This window comes from Brachyhypopomus gauderio, chromosome 10 (assembly GCF_052324685.1).
Source record: "Brachyhypopomus gauderio isolate BG-103 chromosome 10, BGAUD_0.2, whole genome shotgun sequence".
In the NCBI taxonomy this organism is placed as follows: domain Eukaryota; kingdom Metazoa; phylum Chordata; class Actinopteri; order Gymnotiformes; family Hypopomidae; genus Brachyhypopomus; species Brachyhypopomus gauderio.
Window position 1 is genome coordinate 12227937 of NC_135220.1, and position 20572 is coordinate 12248508.

General features: G+C 42.9%; 2 protein-coding genes and 1 long non-coding RNA gene across 8 annotated transcripts; 2 read left to right on the forward strand and 1 right to left on the reverse strand.

Annotated features, from left to right (window-relative positions):
- Positions 1-762: 762 nt before the first annotated feature.
- On the reverse strand, positions 763-13885 carry fgf13b (fibroblast growth factor 13b). 5 transcript variants are annotated; one of them, XM_077019516.1, is made up of 6 exons: positions 13750-13885; positions 13281-13456; positions 3082-3192; positions 2549-2652; positions 1180-1378; positions 763-969 (listed from the first exon to the last, which is right to left on the reverse strand). In XM_077019516.1, exons 2-6 carry the CDS (start codon positions 13327-13329, stop codon positions 833-835), a joined length of 600 nt encoding a protein of 199 aa, XP_076875631.1. In that variant the 5' UTR covers positions 13330-13456; positions 13750-13885; the 3' UTR covers positions 763-832. The 5 variants fall into 5 exon arrangements, with proteins under 5 accessions (XP_076875631.1, XP_076875632.1, XP_076875634.1 ...); XM_077019517.1 differs by having other exon boundaries at positions 13281-13453; positions 13750-13877; XM_077019519.1 differs by lacking the exons at positions 13281-13456; positions 13750-13885 and adding exons at positions 6371-6462; positions 6737-8252.
- LOC143525495 (uncharacterized) lies at positions 6463-11056 on the forward strand. The gene is made up of 3 exons (XR_013133675.1): positions 6463-6653; positions 8548-8718; positions 9139-11056. It is a non-coding gene; the product is annotated as an uncharacterized LOC143525495 (long non-coding RNA).
- f9b (coagulation factor IXb) lies at positions 13735-20242 on the forward strand. Of its 2 annotated transcripts, none has more exons than XM_077019514.1 (9): positions 13735-13858; positions 14869-15015; positions 15593-15762; positions 16186-16210; positions 17198-17311; positions 17514-17648; positions 17877-18157; positions 18362-18488; positions 19507-20242. In XM_077019514.1, exons 2-9 carry the CDS (start codon positions 14934-14936, stop codon positions 20064-20066), a joined length of 1494 nt encoding a protein of 497 aa, XP_076875629.1. In that variant the 5' UTR covers positions 13735-13858; positions 14869-14933; the 3' UTR covers positions 20067-20242. The 2 variants fall into 2 exon arrangements, with proteins under 2 accessions (XP_076875629.1, XP_076875628.1); XM_077019513.1 differs by having other exon boundaries at positions 13762-14202; positions 14819-15015.
- The last annotated feature ends 330 nt before the right edge of the window (positions 20243-20572 follow it).

The window sequence follows — 20572 nt, forward strand, 5'->3', positions numbered from 1 at the left end:
CTGTGAAATCGAAGCTATACAAATCACTCACCTCCAAAGAAAGAGACAAAGGATGTCTTTGGTGTGCAGACAGACCAAACCACATTTCCATCTCAGTCACAAATTAGCAACGTGTAAAGGAAAAGCTCTGAGACAAAAGACAAAAAAATGTCTCCTTAAAATGCAGGTAACAGTGATCAGCTGCTACAGAATTTTCTGACAGTAGAAAGACTGGTATCTCCAAAACTCCTGGGATGTCTATCTCTGTGGTGAGGGACAAGGCAGCTACTGTCCGACTGTAGCCGTCACAGCACAAAGACGTCTGGCTCGAGTCTCCCAGGAGAGATGAAACAAAACACAAAACAGGTGTTTGAGAAGACGTGCGTGATGCCAGCTTGGCAGAGATAATACCCTCCGAGTCTGGAGAGAAGCACAGCTTGGTAGGCTACAGGCAGAACCTGTCCTGCCCGGGCGGAGCAGACAGAACTCTCCATGAGGAGCTGATGGACCTGCCCATGAGGAGCACACAGACCTCCCAGTGAGGAGCACACAGACCTCCCAGTGAGGAGCACACAGACCTCTACAGCAGTATAATGGCTTGGATCACTTGGATCTTTCTCACAAAGTTGAGCAGCAGAGGATTGTAGATTTGTCAGATTTTGCACTTGTGTTCTCATCACAGTGATAGCAGGAAACGAACTGCTGAAAGCATGATGCCCCCCACCCCCCCACCCCGCCCTTTGACCCACTCCACCCCCCCACCCCCCCCACACCATTAACCACCCCCCTGTAAACGCTGTTGTGCTGAGTTGTCGATGGTTGTTCAGCCGCGGGCCATGGCCAGTCGCCACGGTTATGTGGACTCGTTGTGGCTCAGCGTCTTGCCGCCGTTAAGCATGGCGGAGGCGCTGCGACTCTTGGTGGGCGTGCCACTTCCCGACCGCGAGAACTCACTCAGGTCGTGGAGAGAGGGCTCTCTGTACATGGCAACTGCAGCACACAGGAAGAGAATGAGGGGGTCAGGAAATTCAGGAAATGCCACAAGAAGCCAGGCGGCTATAATGATGCATGATGGATGGATTGATGGATTGATGGATGGATGGATGGATGGATGGATGAAATTTGTGCTTTGAACATTAGCCAATGCTAACTTCTCTCTGCCTTGTATGGCTATTTTTAGAAGATTCTTAGAGGACAAACCTTTCAGAGGTTTGGGGATGAAGTGAGCGGCTGGTTTGGTCTTTTTAACATGGTTGCCCTTCATAATGTGGCCTTCTTTATTAAACCCCAGATACCAGCCGCGGCCCGACTGCTGTTGCCGGTACAGCATGGACGAGTAGGTCACGTAGTAGTTCTCGAACACAGACTCCTTGAACTTACACTCTGGTGTAAAGTGTTCCTATTAAAAAGAGTGAGAGAACAGGGGGGTGGAGGTGGTAGCAAAAGAGACAAATTGGGGAAACGGATGGAGGAGAATGAGGAACATGGAAAGAGACAGGAAAAGAGTTGTGAGTATGTTTTCTTATATTGACCACTGTCTTTCTTAGCAATTTAACAGCATTTTGATCTGATCTCTAAACCTCTGTGAACTTCCTGCTGATGGTGTCCCTAGATAAGAATATTAACAGGACCATACATCACCCCCTCTCATTTTGTGGCACGCTGTTGATTACTTTTAAATGGCTGTGGCCAGAACCCGTCTGGATCCTGTTTCCTCTGGATCGATACATCTATCCTCAGGAAAATAACCTCTCACCATCAACGAGATGACACCCATACACCAACACAAACAAAGGACACGCACACACGCCTCAAAGAAAATGACAATATGTGCACACGACTTTCTGCACTTCCTGCACAGTATTAACAAGCCCCACACCTCTTTATTATTGTAAAAGACTCAGCAGTGCCAGATGGGAAGGACAAACGCACTGAACATCTCAAGAGTGTCTTCCAAAAGCAACAGCAACCTTGCTTCAAAATGGAGATTTCCAAATGACAGGAACACATATTGCCACAGCGTTAAATTACTTACAGTGTCACAACACATTAAATCAAAGAATATCGGTTAGGGCGGCAGCTCTCAAAACAGAATATGCATTAGCCTGTGCTGGTGGTCTCTTCACTTTTAATAACTACTGTGTACTTAATAGCAAATCAAATCTTCACAGCCTTGGAAGACACAATGATGCACCTTAAGCATACGTTTATGCCTAGAGCTGTAAATAGGAAAGCACTTGGGGCATTATATGGGAAAGATTACAGATGCCCCAATGAACATATAGTTGGCAATTCTTGTAAAATTTCCAATTAATATGCAATGCTAGAATGAAAGGTTTTGTGTTGGGGGGTACAGTGTGCATGGGGACTCCCGTAATGAATGGTGTGAGTGGTGTGTCTACTGTGTGGCCTGTGTGCTGTAGATGGTCTGTACTGCACTATTTGTGTTGTGGATTATATCATCTGTATAGTGTGGATGGTGTGTTTTTATGGTCTGGATTTGTCTGTATATGTTGTATGCCTGCACTCTCATTGCTGTGCAGACAGGAGGTACTGAGCTGGTACTCACGGAGGTGTACAGATAGCCCTCGTTGTTCATGGCCAGGTATAGCTTGGTCTGAACTCCCTGGATGGCCACCACGCGCAGCCCCACAGGGATGAGGTTGAAAATAGCTGTTGAGGAAAGCACATTAAGTGAGTATGATCTGAGGAGGGAGGTGTCTCAACCTGCTCTTGATGATGCGTGTTCATGCAGACCGTATGGGTGAAGACCATACGGGTACACACTGTATGGGTACAGACCATACGAGTATAGACCGTATAGGTGCAGACCATATGGGTACAGACCGTACGGGTATAGACCATATGGGTGCAGACCTTACGGGTATAGACCGTATGGGTATAGACCGTATGGCTGCAGACCTTACGGGTATAGACTGTACGGGTATAGACCGTATGGGTATAGACCGTACGGGTATAGACCATATGGGTGCAGACCTTACGGGTATAGACTGTACGGGTATAGACCGTATGGGTATAGACCGTACGGCTGCAGACCTTACGGGTATAGACCGTACGGGTATAGACCGTACGGGTACAGACCGTAGCTACTGTCTTCCTCCTTGGTGCCATCTACAGTGCCGTCAGCCTGGAGCTGGAGGTGGAAACCCTGACGACTGTGGAGCTTGGTGACGATGCCCTTGAGCTGAGGCTCTGTGTCATTCACGTAGCAAAGGACATGGAGTTAGTGGAGATAGAGAAGGAAAGAAAGAAAGAAATACAAACAACAACAAAGAAACTGACGATGCAATGCATGCAATAGCACAGGGAGCAGAACATTCTCAGTTTAGGATTAGGATGGGGTTAGTTTAGGATGGGATTATATTAGGACGGGGTTATATATTAGGATGGGATTAGGTTAGGATGGGGTTAGAATTAGGGTGGGGTTCTTAATAGAGCTGCTTTTTTCTTTTGTAATAATTAGAGTTGAGTTTTTAACAGGGATTTGGATTCCATATCCTGCCGTAGGTTGTACTTTAAATCCCTAAAATGGCATGTTCCTTGCTGAGGATTAGTGATGATTGTCCATTTCAAATATCAAAATATCAAAGTGGAATAACAATGATGAAATTAATTTGACTACATATCTTCTCTGTTTGGGGTAGAATATTTACATTTCCTGTCAGTTATACATTATTTGTGGCATGAACCCTTAAGGGGTTTAGTACCAGTGAACTCTCTGGAAACGTGGGTGAAAACACTCCTCGCCACTACAGACGGTGTCAAATAGACAAGCTGCTCTATAGTCTTTAACATGTAATTGCTGTTGTCAACCCGTTAAGACCAATACAAACACAGCCATATAAATGTTATGGCATTTCAACATGAGCTCGTACATAAATACACTTATCACTCAGTGGCAAAGACAATTAGCAACAGAATGAAGATGGTAATTACAATTTAGGTAAATGTGGTGTGATAATTGTGTGGGTCACAATAAAAGCACAGTAGTCTGCATGCTGCATTATCTCTGACTCATCTATCGCACAGGGTTTGAGTGCTATATAACCCACTGACTGTCCTAAAGGGAAGGCTGGAACAGATATTATTCCGAGAGAAACCGATCCAAGCATACCGGTAGAAACCTAACATCCTCTTTGGTTTGTCATCTCTGACTGTACATTCTAGAGAACTCCTGCCTACCAGTAACTTGCAGCTACTGCGTTGTTCATACAGCCAGTGGCATGGACATTCAGAAGGTGACTTCATCCATTAGGTGAAGAAGGAAGATGAGGATGAGAATGAAGAAGATAAATAGTGAAAATATAATGACGATGATGATGATGTTCTCGTGTTGTTCTCAATGCACGTAACACCGCACCTGGCCGCCTCCGCTTTCGCTTCTTTGAGCCAAAGAGTTTGACGCGTGAGAACAAGTTGAGCCTGCTGGGTTTTTCGCAGGTCCCTATACTCTTATTGGGGCTGCTGGCGCATCGGCCGGCATTCGCCTTCTCGCGCTCCCTCGCCTGCCTCTTCTGTCGAATGAGGGAGCTGGCGATCGCTGCGGCTGTAGCCAGTTTGGCGTTTTGGCGTGGCGACGCGTCCCAGATTAAAATTCTGCGCTTTTCACCACACACAAAATAGCTTCTGTATAAGACTTGTTCAAAACATAACGTCTTCTGGAGATGATCAATAATCCATGACTGCGACGTAATGCGTAATGGTTATAACACGCGTGTTCTGTTCTCACCCAGATTTAGAACTAAAGATGTTCAAACGTCTTAGTTTAGGAACATTAACCACCTGATTCAGCTTCTGCTCCTAGGGTTAGGATACGGCTCTTCCGCGGGCAGCAGCAAATTAAAAAAATGGTTCCTTGTCTTTCCAGGGAAAAAAGCACTGTTCTAGCAAAGGTTTCCTTACCACCCGGCTATCGCATTTGTATGGGAGAGATGCACAACACGTGGAAATCCGTGCCATCCTTGGACTGTCATGGTCCCTAACAGCAAGACTGGCTTTGCGAGGACGAAGAACCCACTTAAGCAACGGACCGATTCAGCAAAATATTAGCACCTGTTAACACACCACGGCTATTGAAATCGCTCATTTTTCCCTAAGAGACAGATGCTTGGGAAAGGGTTGTCTTCGCCTTTCAGCTTCCCGGGAGTCTTTAGTTTTTTTTCGTCTTGGGGCAAGTTAAGTCAGGTTGTCTGTGCTCTAGAATGCGAGGTGTTTCCTCTGGTGGTCTCGCCTGCTTGTCGTGGCAAATGTTTTGTTTTCAGCAGCCAATATCTGCAGAAGGATCCCCAGACACGTCCGGATCCCTAAGACCGCCCCAAAATGTAGAGGTAGTTGAACAATACCCCTGTCTAATCAAACCCGGTGGGAGACAGATGAGGTAGACGCCCCTGTCGGTTTTAGCGGTACGATCCCGGTGAATGAATCAAGAAGGGTGTTCATCAGCGCTATGGCAGGCTCCTGGTCGCCGGACGCCAGACTGAAGAGCGCGCGCCTCTCTGCACCACTATCTCTCCTGCACGGAGTCGCTTCTGCAGCGCCGCTTCACGCGGGCTGCGTGCTGACAGACAAGCAGCGAAACGTGACTGTGGTCTTCAACAAGACGGCGTGAAAATATCAGTCCGTTCACATGAAACTGTCGTCTGTAAGCCTTTTCATGCATAATATAATAGAACGACTTCCTATTGCGTACGTTTAAACATAACACATGTACAGATGTCAGGTTTCTAATCAATAACACATTTAATACTACACATTTAAATCAAAGCCTTAATATAAGCGTGAATCCTATTCTGCCATGAGGTATACTGTTCAAATCTTCCATACTCCGTAAATCTAGACTCGCTGCCTCTGTCTTTGTAATAAGTTACTACGTAGCCAAAAACGCTGCACTGCAACACATTAACAAAATAAGGTTAATTGAAGCCGCCCAGTTTCACGTAATGCGTTTCTCCTGACTTACTTTTTGGGGTGAATGTGAAAAGTTGCACGGCGCCATCTATGGAAATAAAGGAAATCTAGACAGAGATGTCCTCTCCCAAAATGGCATATTCTATATTCAAAACAAGGCCACAAAGCCCACCAAACTATCCTTACAGTTATCCTAACAGCAACACAAATGTTTTTTTTTCTTCATGTCGGCCTATACCGGAATATTTATCACAGGTTCTGACATTTACAACATGCACCCCACGTTAGTCGCCTAGCAAACGTCTTCATTTCGCCAAATGGTTCATTAACGGGGAAAACCGCTCTATTGCGCCGTTATACGTTTTATTATACGTTCGTCTCTATATATACAAAGGCAAACGCACATTCGATTATAACCACAGATGCGGAAAGTCTCGCAAGACACAGAATGCACAAAGTATACCTGAAGCTGATCTTCTTAAAGGAAATGCCATCCCTAATTTAAAAGCCTCCGAGAAACCCCCCACTAATGTTTCCGTACTCCTTCAGCTCGAACTGTGAACGAAGAAGAGACGCTCTAAAGTTTGATACCATCCTCTCGAGTATTCTGTCCATTAACACCGGACAAACATAGTAATCAACACAGGTCATTATCGGATATTACTGACAGACCATTTTGACTCTAGAGTAGCTCATCAATGATTCATTGGACGGCATCTCTAATCTTACCAACATGTCTTAGTAAGGTGAGTAACGGGAAAGCGACACTCCAAACAGATTTAAATGTGCACTTGCAGCACGCGAGTGCACGAGCCTCAGGGTGGCTTACATTTGAAAAGGTAGGCTACTCGATGCTACAAGTGGTAGTATATTTACAGAGTATTTGGGTTATTTTGAAATCAGCAACAAACATCAAGTGGGTGGAAATCCAAGATGTAGCTGCATATCTGAACACTTCAGCCTAGACGAAAGTGTGCTTAACCATTAAGAAGACTTCGCACATTAATCAAAAGCATTATGCCTGCCACAGTATCAAAGACGGTAAGCACTGTGGTATATCAGTGCTAACACTGCACGCGTCTGGATGTTTTCTGAACCCCCTAAAGCCTCGCGCATTCTACAGCAGCTGGTGGAAATGAAGGCACATCGGCCAAAACAGCTGACGTCATTTAGTGAGACTTCTGTTCACTCACAGCCTAATGGCTTATTGATGTAATGAGGAACCGGGCTTGACTCAAACAGGGAGAATTGAATTAGGCTGGCCTTTCTTCTTCTTATGAAAGTGTAATTTGTAAATAAATGAAACCCAGTTTGTCGGACCACAGTGCAGATGTGAAGCAGGAATGATATGCCTGCCTTCTCCACTCAAATAAAAGAGCTTACACAGTAACATAGCAATACAGAAAACAGGTTACACTGTGATGTATATCTAAAATCCTGTCCTCTAATGCATTAAAAATCCTTTAATGTTCCTTTATGCCTAAAACTTACTCTCATACTGATAATCGGTTGGAACTAAATTACAATGGTTTGTTTCATTTTTCTAGATGTATTACATTTATAAGCGATTCTTGAGTTATATATAAATGTTTTTAATTATTTCTCCAGCAAAAAAAACAATTTCATATAGTCCTACCTTGTTTTTAAACTTCAAAAAAAACGTAATGGATTTTTCTACCTTTCTACAAAAGGGTAACTTTTATAGATTTTGTAAATTTCCTGGCCTATCCGTACTATTACCTAGGATGAATTCTGTGATCAGATGCAAAGCACTTTGTAAGTCACTCTGGATAAGACCGTCTGCTAAATGCCGTAAATGTAAATGTAACGTGTGGTAATCTCTCACTGGATGTTCACTAAATTGAAAAAGCCTAAATGTGCAGGTCCCAGAATAGCCAAACGCAGACGGCAATACATTTTGGTACAAATTGAATGTCTATGTACTGGCAACTGTGTCTGAGGACTTTCTAAAAAAAGTCTTCAGTCACATTTGCCGTAACACCTCAAAAGATGCTAAATGCCTCTGTAGTGTTTTCAGGGGAACAAATTAAAGTCAATATAATTAAACTTCATGCCGTTTTCCATTCCAGGGCTTTCCATCAGAAAGAAAAACAACCCCACCCATCTTTCATTTGCACTACTCAACCACTAGATGGTGCTATTAGCAGTGACAACCCACGGAAGAATATTTGGGTCATGGCACCTAAGAGACGCTTATGTTTGTAATGGTAAATCTCATTAGCTTTTAAGTAATTCATTCCCTGTTAATCAAATGTATCATATTAAAAATAAAAGAATAAAAGCTGGAGGGGTGGGGTAAGTGTAGGACGCAGACTGACATACAAGGACCAATGTGTATGTACTTACATAATGGGCTATTTTCTATGCGTAGCTCCTTAAACAGAAAGAAAAACAGAATATATGAAAGTTGCTAAATGCCAGTGTACTAACATAATACCAGTACTTTACACTCGACCTTCTCTTTGTTATTTACAACTTCCTAATAATAATACTTTATTTTACAAAATTAAAGCATATTAATTAAGTATAAAATATACTAAAATGTTTTAAAGCGCTAATACACATCATTTCACCACGTTTTTGACACCACGCTCACACTTGGACTTTGTCCTGTTACAGAGGTCAGCAGCTCCAGAATCTGTCACGACCCCCACCGAGCTGTTTACAAACAAGCCAGCTCCCAAACACCCCGCGCGCTGCACCTGGACGTTCCTGACACGAGCTTGCAGCGTGACGCTAAGTGCTTTATTTCCACCGAGGCCTTTATAAACAAGACCGCAGGGAATCACGGTAATCAGGCTTATTATTAAAATTCAATTATCACTGTGGTTTGTATACCACAGTATATAATTAAAACCAGTCATTCTCCTACCTCGTGATGCAATTAATCTGAACTGCTTTATCGGAATACAAAACACAAGGAACAGGTTACAGCATGTGGAAATGAACCTATCAAATAAATAATAAACCTTCAGTTTAGGCCTGCAGCTACAGATTAGTTTAGTTATTATGTATTCTACCAATTACTCCAGTGAAATACTTTCGCTTTTCTAAAGACCAATAGAAAATAAATAAAAGAAGGATAATTTTACAGGTCTCAAAATGAAGAACTAATTGTTTTTAGAAAAATCATTTGTATTGCTTTAATTACATAAAATAATATATGTGAATTAAACCCAACATTAGTGTCACTAGGTCTTTCACCAACAGGAGGTCATACAGCACAGTCATGGGTTTGATTCCCAAGCCTGACGCCGTGACTGAGGTACCCTTGAGCAAGGCACCTAACCTCAACTGCTCGCTGGGTGCCGGGTTAGGGCTGCCCACCGCTCTGGGCAAGTGTGCACCACAGCCTCCTAGTAATCACTAGTGTGTATGTAGATTTACTGATAGGGCCATAATCAACACCGCACCCACACACTATTGACAGGGGGCCATACTCAACACTACACCCACACACTACTGACAGGGGACTGTACTCAACACCGCACCCACACACTACTGACAGGGGGCCATACTCAACACTACACCCACACACTACTGACAGGGAACTGTACACAACACCGCACCCACACACTACGGACAGGGCCGTACTCAACACCGCACCCACACACTACTGACAGGGGGCCATACTCAACACTACACCCACAGACTACTGACAGGGGGCCATACTCAACACTACACCCACAGACTACTGACAGGGGACTGTATTCAACACCGCACCCACACACTACTGACAGGGCTGTAATCAACATCGCTCCCACACATTGACAGGGGGCCATACTCAACACCGCACCCACACACTACGGACAGGGGACTGTACTCAACACCGCACCCACACACTACGGACAGGAGACTGTACTCAACACTACACTCACACACTACAGACAGGGCTGTAATCAACATCGCTCCCACACATTGACAGGGGGCCGTACTCAACACTACACCCACACGCTACTGACAGGGGACTGTATTCAACACCGCACCCACAAACTACTGACAGGGGACTGTACTCAACACCGCACCCCCACACAACTGATATCCTAGTATACGCATATAATGAGTTTTCCGTTAGTATCAGTTAGTTTCAACTTACACTGACTGTAGCAGCTATTATAGCAGTAGAGAATCTCACACTGAACTTAGTAAACTTGCTTTAAAAATGTTCAAATGTACAGTGGATGTTTAATTTGTTCCCTGCTGTGCATTTACACTGTAATTGCTATAGAAAAGGTGATCCAACAGGTGCGTAAAATATCCAGCAAGTGTTACCTGGTGCTATCTGGAACCCAGACATCTGGACTATTCTCCTCTAGACTGATGAGCTTCCAGAATGTGAAGCAGAAGGCTTATTGGCACTTGGTGTGTAGGAGACAGACCTCTCCACCCTGTCTGCACTGAGCTGACACATGAAGAGACCTCCCGCCTCAGAATGTACTCACCATCCATAACTGTGCACACTTCATACAAGCCAACAGAATGTCAGAAAAGAAGATGAACTGTTAGGAAATTTGCAATATAAGTGCTCACCACACACACACACACACACACACACACACACACACACACACACACACACACACACACACACACACACACACAAAACACACACACAGATGCATGTACAGATTACTTGACCCAGATGACTTTTGGTTTCCGCTAAACCACCCCACTTTCATTCTGCGAAACAAAAAAGTAGATTAATGAATGCCATCTGAAAATACTGAATTTTGTGTTGTTCAATAAATGCCCAGCCCATTTACCACGTACAGTCTATAATGACATCTAGTGGCCAAATTACGCATTTTGAATGTTTTTGCTGTAACTCACTGCTTATTAAACATGCACTAATATCTCTGACACTGCAACTGGTATTCACTTAGACAACGAAACATCTGGTGATTTCATGAGAATGCATCCTGAAACGATTTAAATATTTGTTTGCACTTAGTCAAAAGCGTCTCCCTTTAATCATGTTCAAGTCCGATTGCTGTGTAGCATGAATAAACAACAATCCGCTGGTCGTGTTTGTCCTGTTTTACAAGTTTCCTTCTATGCAAAACGTGGTCGCTGCCTCAGATTGATTTATTTTCATAGCGCCGTGCACTGCTTTAAACTCAGAGGAAAAGACCAGCTCGGGCAGTCGATGTTAACGAGAAAGCGCCTGGTTAGGATAATTAACACAGCAGTGACCCCTGGTCGCAGCTGTACCAAAGCCATTACGGTCCACAAATCGATGAGCGCGAGAACGGTCATGGATGACGTGTGTTGTGACGTGCTGTGTTTTGTTGTTGAATGTGGGTTGAAAAGATGGATGATGGCGATAGGAAAACCAGGAGTATCTTTCAGACTCTGACATCCGCCTCGCTATTAATCAGAATTAACTTTGAATAAAAATGTCATTAACATTTTGTAAAAAAAAAATCAATACATTTAAGTTTTCAGTGTATTTAATACACATTCAATATGCGGTGATGGATTGTCGTCAGGTTTCTTAGGTAAATTCAGATGCTTGAAGCAATTTAAATAGTGAAGACATGGCTTTCAGAGACACCAAACGCTTTAAAGGGTCAGACAGACAGGGCCCATACAGGCAGTTTGTCTCTACAGGGTCAGACAGACAGGAGCCACATAGGTGTTCCAGGGTTGCCAACTCTCACGCATTGAGTGTGAGACACACACATTTGACTGTCTTCACATGCTCTCACGCCACACTTCCGATTTCTCATGCCAAAAAAAAATCTAGTTTATTTACCTCTGATCCATATCTATGATTCAATGAGTTACTAGTTCGCTCTGGCGCCAACCACTGGCGATCGATCGATCATGATATAATACTTAATTTGTGTCCATTTTACACCGCCCCGGTAACAATTTACACTCGTCACCCCCTCCAGGTTCAAATCTCACTCCAAGTGATCTTGAAAAGTTGGCAACCCTGGTGTTCTGTCTCTACAGGGTCAGACAGACAGGGTTCACACATGTAGTCTGTCTCTACAGGGTCAGACAGACAGGGGCCACATAGGTGTTCTGTCTCTACAGGGTCAGACAGACAGGGTCCACACAGGTAGTCTGTCTCTACAGGGTCAGACAGACAGGGCCCACACAGGTAGTCTGTCTCTACAGGGTCAGATTGCACAGACAGTCTGACTAAAGTAATTAAAAGTTACACACCCAATTAAAGTGTCCTCATGCCACTTTCATCCATAGTTTGTAGGCTACTCTACTTTTCCATGATGAAATAAACTTTAATGAGTTTAATAAGTAACACTTTAATCACATTTAATCCCCTTCACAGCCATGTATAGTCCAGCTTTGTCTCATGGGCACAGAGACATTGCTTACTGTATAAGCCCAGCACGCTCAGAAACACACCACACACACACTCACACAGAAAACACCTAGGATGTATTGTATCCCTGAGGATATCGTAGATTGTAGGATGTAATAAGCGTTATTGTGCTTCTGTCTGTGTAAAACACTTTGAATTGCCACTGCGAGTGAAGAGTGCTATACAAATGAATGTGCCTTGCCTATTACAAATTGTCCTGAAATTTTACATTTACTAAAGTTATAACAATAGTTTAATTATTTTTAAATGGATATTGTAACAAATTGAAGTACATGTTTAAGACTTACAGTATAATGCGATTAGGAAGGAGGAAAAACATAACATTCACGGTGCTTTCAACAGGCCATTATATTTTAAAGAGGAAGAGACCGACTACCTCTTCGTCTCCATGGCAATAAGTACTGATCCTACATCGCGAGCGGAGAGCAGAGACTGCATAATGTAGACACGTTTCTTTCCCAGAAAAGCAATAAATGTATGTTTTATTATTGCCAGTCCTTAGCATGGACATAACCGTAGCTTTACCATCGATATAACTTTATCAAATCACAGGATTTCGCTCTATATCAACGAACGAAATGTGGCAGCGAAATCTCACTAGAAGCGTAGTAGCCCACGCGGCTATTAAAAGGGATTTAAAGTGACCGCATCACGTCTCCTAGACATTAAATATGAATCTTTACAGTGTCACTTGCTTTTTTATGTTTTAATTCACGCGTTAAAAAATCGTCTGACCAAAACACAAAATATGAATGTTGTTGCGAACAGAATCTGAATCAATATTTTTATGGTTTCTCAAGCGACGCCTAATATCGGTGCGTTAAATAAAATCTCCCAAAGCCCAAGACTCCGTCTTTTTCTTCAAACGCCATTTATCAGAATTAAAAACCCCACTCTCCCCATAAGAGAAGAAGCTCTTCTTTATGTAAGTACATTTTTCACAAGAACATAAAGTGGCCTGTCAGCTGGTTTGTTGTCAGAGCGTGTTTTTATAGCTTACCCTTGGTTGCCTCCTTGTCTTCTTTCGCCTTTGCCGCTTTCCCGCTCATAGATCCCAGTTTGGAAGCACAATTCCAGATGACTTACATCAAATCGGCCACCATTTAAAACTGGCTCTTCTATTCAACACTGGCTGATCTCTCCTTAAAGGCACCAGCCTTCCCCCCGCGAGCGCTACTGAAATGACAGAATTTTGTGTGACTTTAAACTACATTTCTGAAATAGAAACTGTCTTGCTGCTGAAATTTTAACATTTAAAATAAAATCATACGTAATATAACCGAACTTACACCTGAAGCATTATTATGTATGTGAATAGTCTCTACTACGGTTTGCCAGTCTACTACCATCTCTGACAACATGCATTACGTTCTCTTTGTTACATTGAATCAAAGAAAGCAGCTAAACGTTGCGTGTCACCGCATGCAATTAACAAAAATGTTATATTTTTGCAGAGCAAAACAACGCACCTTTTTCAGTATTAACCAGTGATGATTTAGGAGCATTGCAATGTGGTGATAACCGTCACCATACGCCGCTGAGGATATGCGCCTTGTGACATATCCACGGAACCACATGGTGAGGTGTGATCCGTTTCGGTCATGCTGACTCTCCACACTTCATTTCGTCATGATTATTTTTCCAGTTTTCTGGCTATGAACACTGTGGTGACATTTGAACAATAAGTCATTTTCCACTTTTGGACAGTACACAGTAATACCTAAATTAACAACAGACGTAGACTTCATGAACTCTCTCTTTTGCCCACATTTGATGTGGCATTACTTTGTGCAGTGCCTTTGGAAAATGTACTGCACAACACACTTGAACGGCAGGGGGAAAGAAAATATCTGTGCTAAAATGTCAGAGTAAAAAACACTGTAAAAGAACTGGGAGGGGACATACACACTCTTCTTTTCTCGGTGAGTAAAACCTAATTGTCTTGGTGAACACGAGAACAAATGAGCTGCGGTTGGTGACTTTACGTAATGTAATAGACGTACAGTCTGATATAATAAAAGGAAGATGTTCGAAAGCCACAGTCGTTTACAGGCACGCGCTCGGGTCACTCCATCCTTCGGTATCGTCCACGCATTAAAAATCTACTGCGCGTCTACACTGCATTTTGCGGTAACCCATTTTGTGAGAGGACTGGACTCGTGCGGGTGCAAGTTTTAAAACCCAAGAGAACTAGATTCTGTAGCTGCACGCGCTCTAGTCTAACGCACATCCAAGAATCCATCAAAAGGTTGCGCAGCCCTTATATTCCCTCATGTTATTGCCAGTCTGTAAAATATAGTACAGCGCATTAAGGCATTAAAGAGCAGCTCCATTGGCAGTCATGCAATGACTGGGAATTTGAAATTATTTGAAGTAATTCAAAATGGCCACATGAAAAATATATTTATTATGTTATTTTATGTTAGGTTGTGTTATGTTTTGTTACGTTATAACCAGTCCTGAACAGTGGTAGGAGAATCAAAATGTACACAAAATAAGAGAAGTTTATTTGTGGAGTTGTTTGTGTTGTTTCCCAAGTGTTCGGAGTATAGACACTGAAATGAGCGATCATCGATTCTTCCAACCAGTACAAACACAGCTGCGCTGGACTTTAGAGCGGAAGCTCCGGGTGCCAGTGCTGGGCTGAACACAAATGTTCAGTTGTAAGAAAATGGAGAAGATTTGTCTGCTGTTTTTATGTGGAGTGCTACATGAGATATGGCTCACTTCAGGAGGTAAGGTGAACCTCGTTTTATCTCGATTCTTTGTTCTAAATTGCGTATAATTCTTTTATTTTTATTTATTTATATGTATAAATAAAAATATTTATTTTTACTTGTACGTATTAAATTATAGGCTACTTTAGAAACCAAAGTTCACAGAAAAAAAGTTCCAAGACAAAGTAAAATGAATCTTTTAAGACTTTCTGGAACTTGCCCGGATTATATGGGGTCCTGGTGGCCCTATGAGATTGTTCATCCTCAGACAGTCTTCTGCTCTCTTGCACCCCCATGGAGGCGGTTATCTACACGCTGGACTCTGTGCTTTCACTTTGTGTTGCTTAGGGTTTGGGACAATGCGGTTAAACATACAATCACATTTCTATTAATTCATCCTGCTAATACAAACTAGACAATATTTGGGAGCAAGATAAAATATAAAATTAAACTTTCAGTTTCATAGTGTTATGCATTATCTAGGATCAGTTTATCTCTCTATTACTGTATTTGTTTTAGTCTTTAGCAGTATTTGTTCAGAAGCCATGTTAACAGCTCTCATGTTAACAGCTCTTCTCTGTCTGACGCTGCATAGTGTCAGTGTTCCTGTCCAGGGAGGACGCGGCCCATGTGCTGAGCAGACAGAGGCGCTACAACACGGGAGCGTTCGAGGAGATGAAGAGGGACAACCTGGAGCGAGAATGTTTGGAGGAGAAATGCAGCCTGGAGGAGGCCCGCGAGGTGTTTGAGGACGAAGAGAAAACGGTGAGCCACAGGAAACCCAGGCACCAGCGTGGAGAGGTGTGCAGATGTGCAGGTGTGGAGATGTGCAGCTGTGCAGGTGTGGAGGTGTGCAGGTGTGGAGGTGTGAAGGGATGTGATGGTATTTAGGACATGAGTGTATCATTGTAACAGCACAGCTGCAAGGTGACTGTAGTGAGAGAATATTACTCTATACAGTTGTTATAATGATTGAATATTATATCTGAGTGAACATGACTACATGACTAGGGTTGTGCTATCAGCCTTATAGTGAGCGAACATGACAGTGTGATTAGTGTTGTCCTAGCAACTGTATAGTGGGTGAATATGACTGTATGATTAGGGTTGTCGTAGCAACTGCAAGGTGAGTGATTGCCTGCATCTCTTCATTGCACAACTTAACATGTTCTTAAATATTTTTTTCAGAGGGAGTTCTGGGTCGGTTATATTGGTAAGCACTTATTATATCTCAGATGTTTATGTATATGTCATGTGTGTATATTGTATTCCCACTGTATGCCAGCGATCACTGGTATATCAACAAATATCACTGGCATAAACAGGTAATACCAGCCCATATACTTCTTGGTATATCATGCAATTTCAGCCCATAATCAAAACAGGAATTAGCAAGTCTAGGCTATGTGTTTACTTGGATAAAAACAACAATGCAAACCTCTAGTCTAGGTCAACAGTTGAAGGTCTAAAAAAAAAAGTTAAAAAACAGTACTTAATTGATCAGATTTCCTGTTATATTGCTAATGTGCTTTCATTACAGATCATGCAAAATATCAATAGAAGAGGAAAGTAAGCACCTACACAGTAATGAGTGTAGACATTAGCCCTGCCTTACTAATGTAGAGTCTTAGTGCCACACTCAGATAGAAATGCAACCAGTAGTAGCCAAAATGTGCACACAGTAGCTTATATGAATAGCTTAATATTTATTATACTTTATTTATTATTTAATAACAAGTGTTTATATTATTTTTTTTTCCATCTACTTCTTTCTTACCACTTATCTTAAGGGTCATAGGGCCTGACTGTGTATCACTGGATCATATGTATGCATGCAGGGCTGGGTGTGTGAAGGAACATGGTAGTATGAATAAAGGCCTTTTTGTTGTTTCGTTAGTGTTAGTTTAGTGCTCCAGCTGATATAATAAGCTGTGTTACTCTTCTGCTTCCTGAGTGTGACGCTACATTATGAGAAGCCCTGTCCAGGGCCAATAGGATAGTCTGGCGTCTCAGATGGTCTCTGCCGTGTCTCTGTACAGTCGGTTCACTGTCTGCTGTGTCACTCAGTTGACAACTGGTGTCTGCCTGTTGTGTGTTTCAGATGGTGACCAGTATATATGCTGTATGTTGTCTCTTTCAGATACTGACCAGTGTCTGTTCTGTCTCTGACATGGTGACCAGTGTCTGTTGTCTCTCTCAGATGGTGACCAATGTCTTTCATCTCCCTGCCTCAATGCTGGAACATGTGAGGATGCAATGAGTTCTTATATCTGCTGGTGTCCACCTGGTTTTCATGGGAAAAACTGTGAATTAGGTAAGAAATGCATTGTATGTGTGTCTGTGTGTGTACATATAATAATTCCGTAAGGATTCTCCTGTCAAAATGCACACATACATCTTACGCTGGCACTGTTCTGTGTCAAATTCATTCATAAATCCTTTGTTTGTAGTATTTTCTTATAAAAGTCTCTGAGCACGCTGCCCAATTTAAGCAGTATGTGTTGGTTGTGATGCAGAGATGGCGAGGCAGTGTGACGTGAATAACGGAGGCTGTATGCAGTTCTGTGTGGCGGATAAGACGTATGGCACTGTGTGTGACTGTGCTGATGGCTACAGACTGGCTCTGGACAGCAGGGGCTGTGAGCCCATAGGTAACAGCATCCTGTATATCACTTCCTTCATTATGGTGATGTGCTACTCTGTATGGCAATGCACAACACCAGCTATAAATCACTACAAATAACACTAAAGCACATCATGATGGCTCTGTACATAATGTTGCTAATGTATTAGTGTTTTTCATTTTTTTATTACATTTGTGTTATTCCTCTATATGGCTTTGAAATGATTGGTCTTTTATTAAATACACATATTGATAGGTGAGTATCCGTGCGGTCGTTTGGGAAAGGAAGTCATTGCTGCTCTGGACTCATCTCGATCCATCGATGTAGAAGATGTCCAAGAAACTCAGTCTGTAAACCACCATAACATGACCGAGAGCAATCAGACAGCACTCATCAACACAACCCAGCAGGGGGCGCTCAACAGCACTTCACAGCCAACCAAAGCACAGGTCTGGCCCACCATCAAAGCTGAAACCAACAACCAACACCGCATTGTCGGAGGGACGGAAGCATTACAGGGGGAAATTCCATGGCAGGTAGTATGCGTGTGTGTGTGTTTTTTATTTATGTATCTTCTGTAGCATGTCCTTCAAGAAGCTGAACTAGACCAGTAGCTTAGATCTGCCTGTAGCCAATGAGTTGGCATTTAATTCCATCCAGAAGTGAGGATGTTCTATGTTTACAAAGAGAAAGACCTCACGGCGGCTTCAACGGGTCGCCATTCTGTCTCCTCACACCAGGTTGCGCTCGTCGAAAAGGAGAAGAATTTTGTGTTCTGTGGCGGGTCTCTCCTGAGTGCTGTGTGGGTCATCACAGCAGCCCACTGTCTGGTGGAGGGGAAGATCGGGAACATCTATGTCAGAGTGGGTAAGAGAACCTGTAAGATCTTGTTTAATGACCCTCACAATCTGAATTGACTCAGGTCTGACTTTGTGCCTTAATGTGACACAAATCCTTCAGGTTTGTGTGGACATACAAATCTGACCTTTTCAAATCAAATTTGAGTTACTTTTGTATGTGCTTGTTGATCGGATCTGTATCTGATTCCTGGTCATGTGACTTGAATGAGAAAGATCCTATTGGAAATTCACATGACTTTTTGCCTATATGTGTGCATTAAGTGCTGTGTAAGTGCACAACAGTGCGCTAAATTACAACGGTAGCCCCCAAAACATGACCACCTCAACCTGATCATGTATAGCTGATGAAGTTTGTTGTCCTCCAGAGCAAAATGTGATGTATACATGAGCTACTAGCACATCCATTTTGCATTTTTCATTTCATGAGTCATTTCATAAATCTAACATTTTTGTTGGTGGTGGAAAGAGTGACCTGACATGTTTGAATATATCAATGTAATCAGGCATGCAATTACAGTCTCACATGACAGATAGATACAGGTCACTTGCAGTTATCAATGTGAACCGTCAAGATAGGCAAATATGATCTGAGCAAATAAAAATCTGGTTTGTAATGTGAACATCATTCTATCATTTCTAGGTTTATTTATGCTAAGAATATAGTAATTTACATTTACGGCATTTGGCAGACACCCTTATCCAGAGCGACTTACATTTTTATCTCATTTTTATACAAGTGAGCAATTGAGGGTTAGGGCTTTGCTCAGGAGCACCTCAGTCATGGCCTCAGGTCTGGGAATCGAACCTGCGACCCTCCAGTCACAAGACCAGTTCCCTAACCGCCCGGCCATGACTGCCTTGATGCTTTAATTTAGATGAGAGGTTTCCTGTAAAGCATAGTAATTGCAGGGACAAACTATCCAGACTGTTTGGTTCCTTGTCTGGGTTTTATCTGGGTTTGTGTGAGGGTTCTGTAGTCCGAGACACAAACCGAGCCAGACTCATCATCTCTCCTCTCTCCGCAGGGGAACATAATATCAAAGAAGCAGAGGGAACAGAGAGTGATCACGAAATAGCAGAACACCACATACATCCCAGCTACAACTTCATGCGTAGCTACAACCACGACATTGCCCTGCTGAAGCTCCAAACCCCTGTCGTATTCTCTGACTATGCCGTGCCCATCTGCTTGGGGCCCAAACAGTTCACAGAGAACATACTGAACATGGTTCCTCACTCCCTGGTGAGTGGCTGGGGCAGAATCCGTTACGGAGGGATGGAGTCCGACACGCTGCGTAAGTTGGAGGTTCCCTTTGTGGATCGCACCGAATGCAAAAGCAGTGATAAGATCTCCCGGTTCATGTTCTGCGCGGGATACAACACCGTCCGTAAGGACGCCTGCCAAGGAGACAGCGGAGGTCCCCATGCCACCAGCTACCAGGACACCTGGTTCCTTACTGGCATCATCAGCTGGGGAGATGAATGTGCCAAGGAGGGTAAATATGGAATTTACACACGTGTGTCCAGATATATGAACTGGATTACCAACATCACCGGGATCAGAGCAGGGTCCTATGACAAATAGATGATTGGTATAGTTTCTGAACTCCAAGCCAGCACTCACACCTCACCAAAAATTTTACCAGTTCTGTCTTCTTTCAAAAGTTGGTTTATGTGTAATGCAGCTCTACAGATGTGCTTATTGTAGCTTTAATGGAGAAAAAGAACATATTTTATTACTTTATTACATATTTTGCAGATTCTTATTAAAACACAAAAAATGCCCTGGTGTGAGATCAAGCATGTTCTTAGTTTAAGAACACAAAGAACCACATTTGGTCACCCTATCATAATATAAAATATATAGCATGTTGGAACTCAGACTGCACTGTATTGCATTTAGCTCTGGCCATGAAGCACTGCATATAAAACAAAACAGCGGTGCAGTCCTGAAACACCGGCGACGCTGGCCTTGCATGGTCTTCTGCTGCCGCTGGACTGAGCTTCATAAATAGCAGCAGGCTAATGTCTAAATGAGATATAACAACATTCATTGCTAGATGTTTCGCTTTTCTGAACATCCAGTAAAAT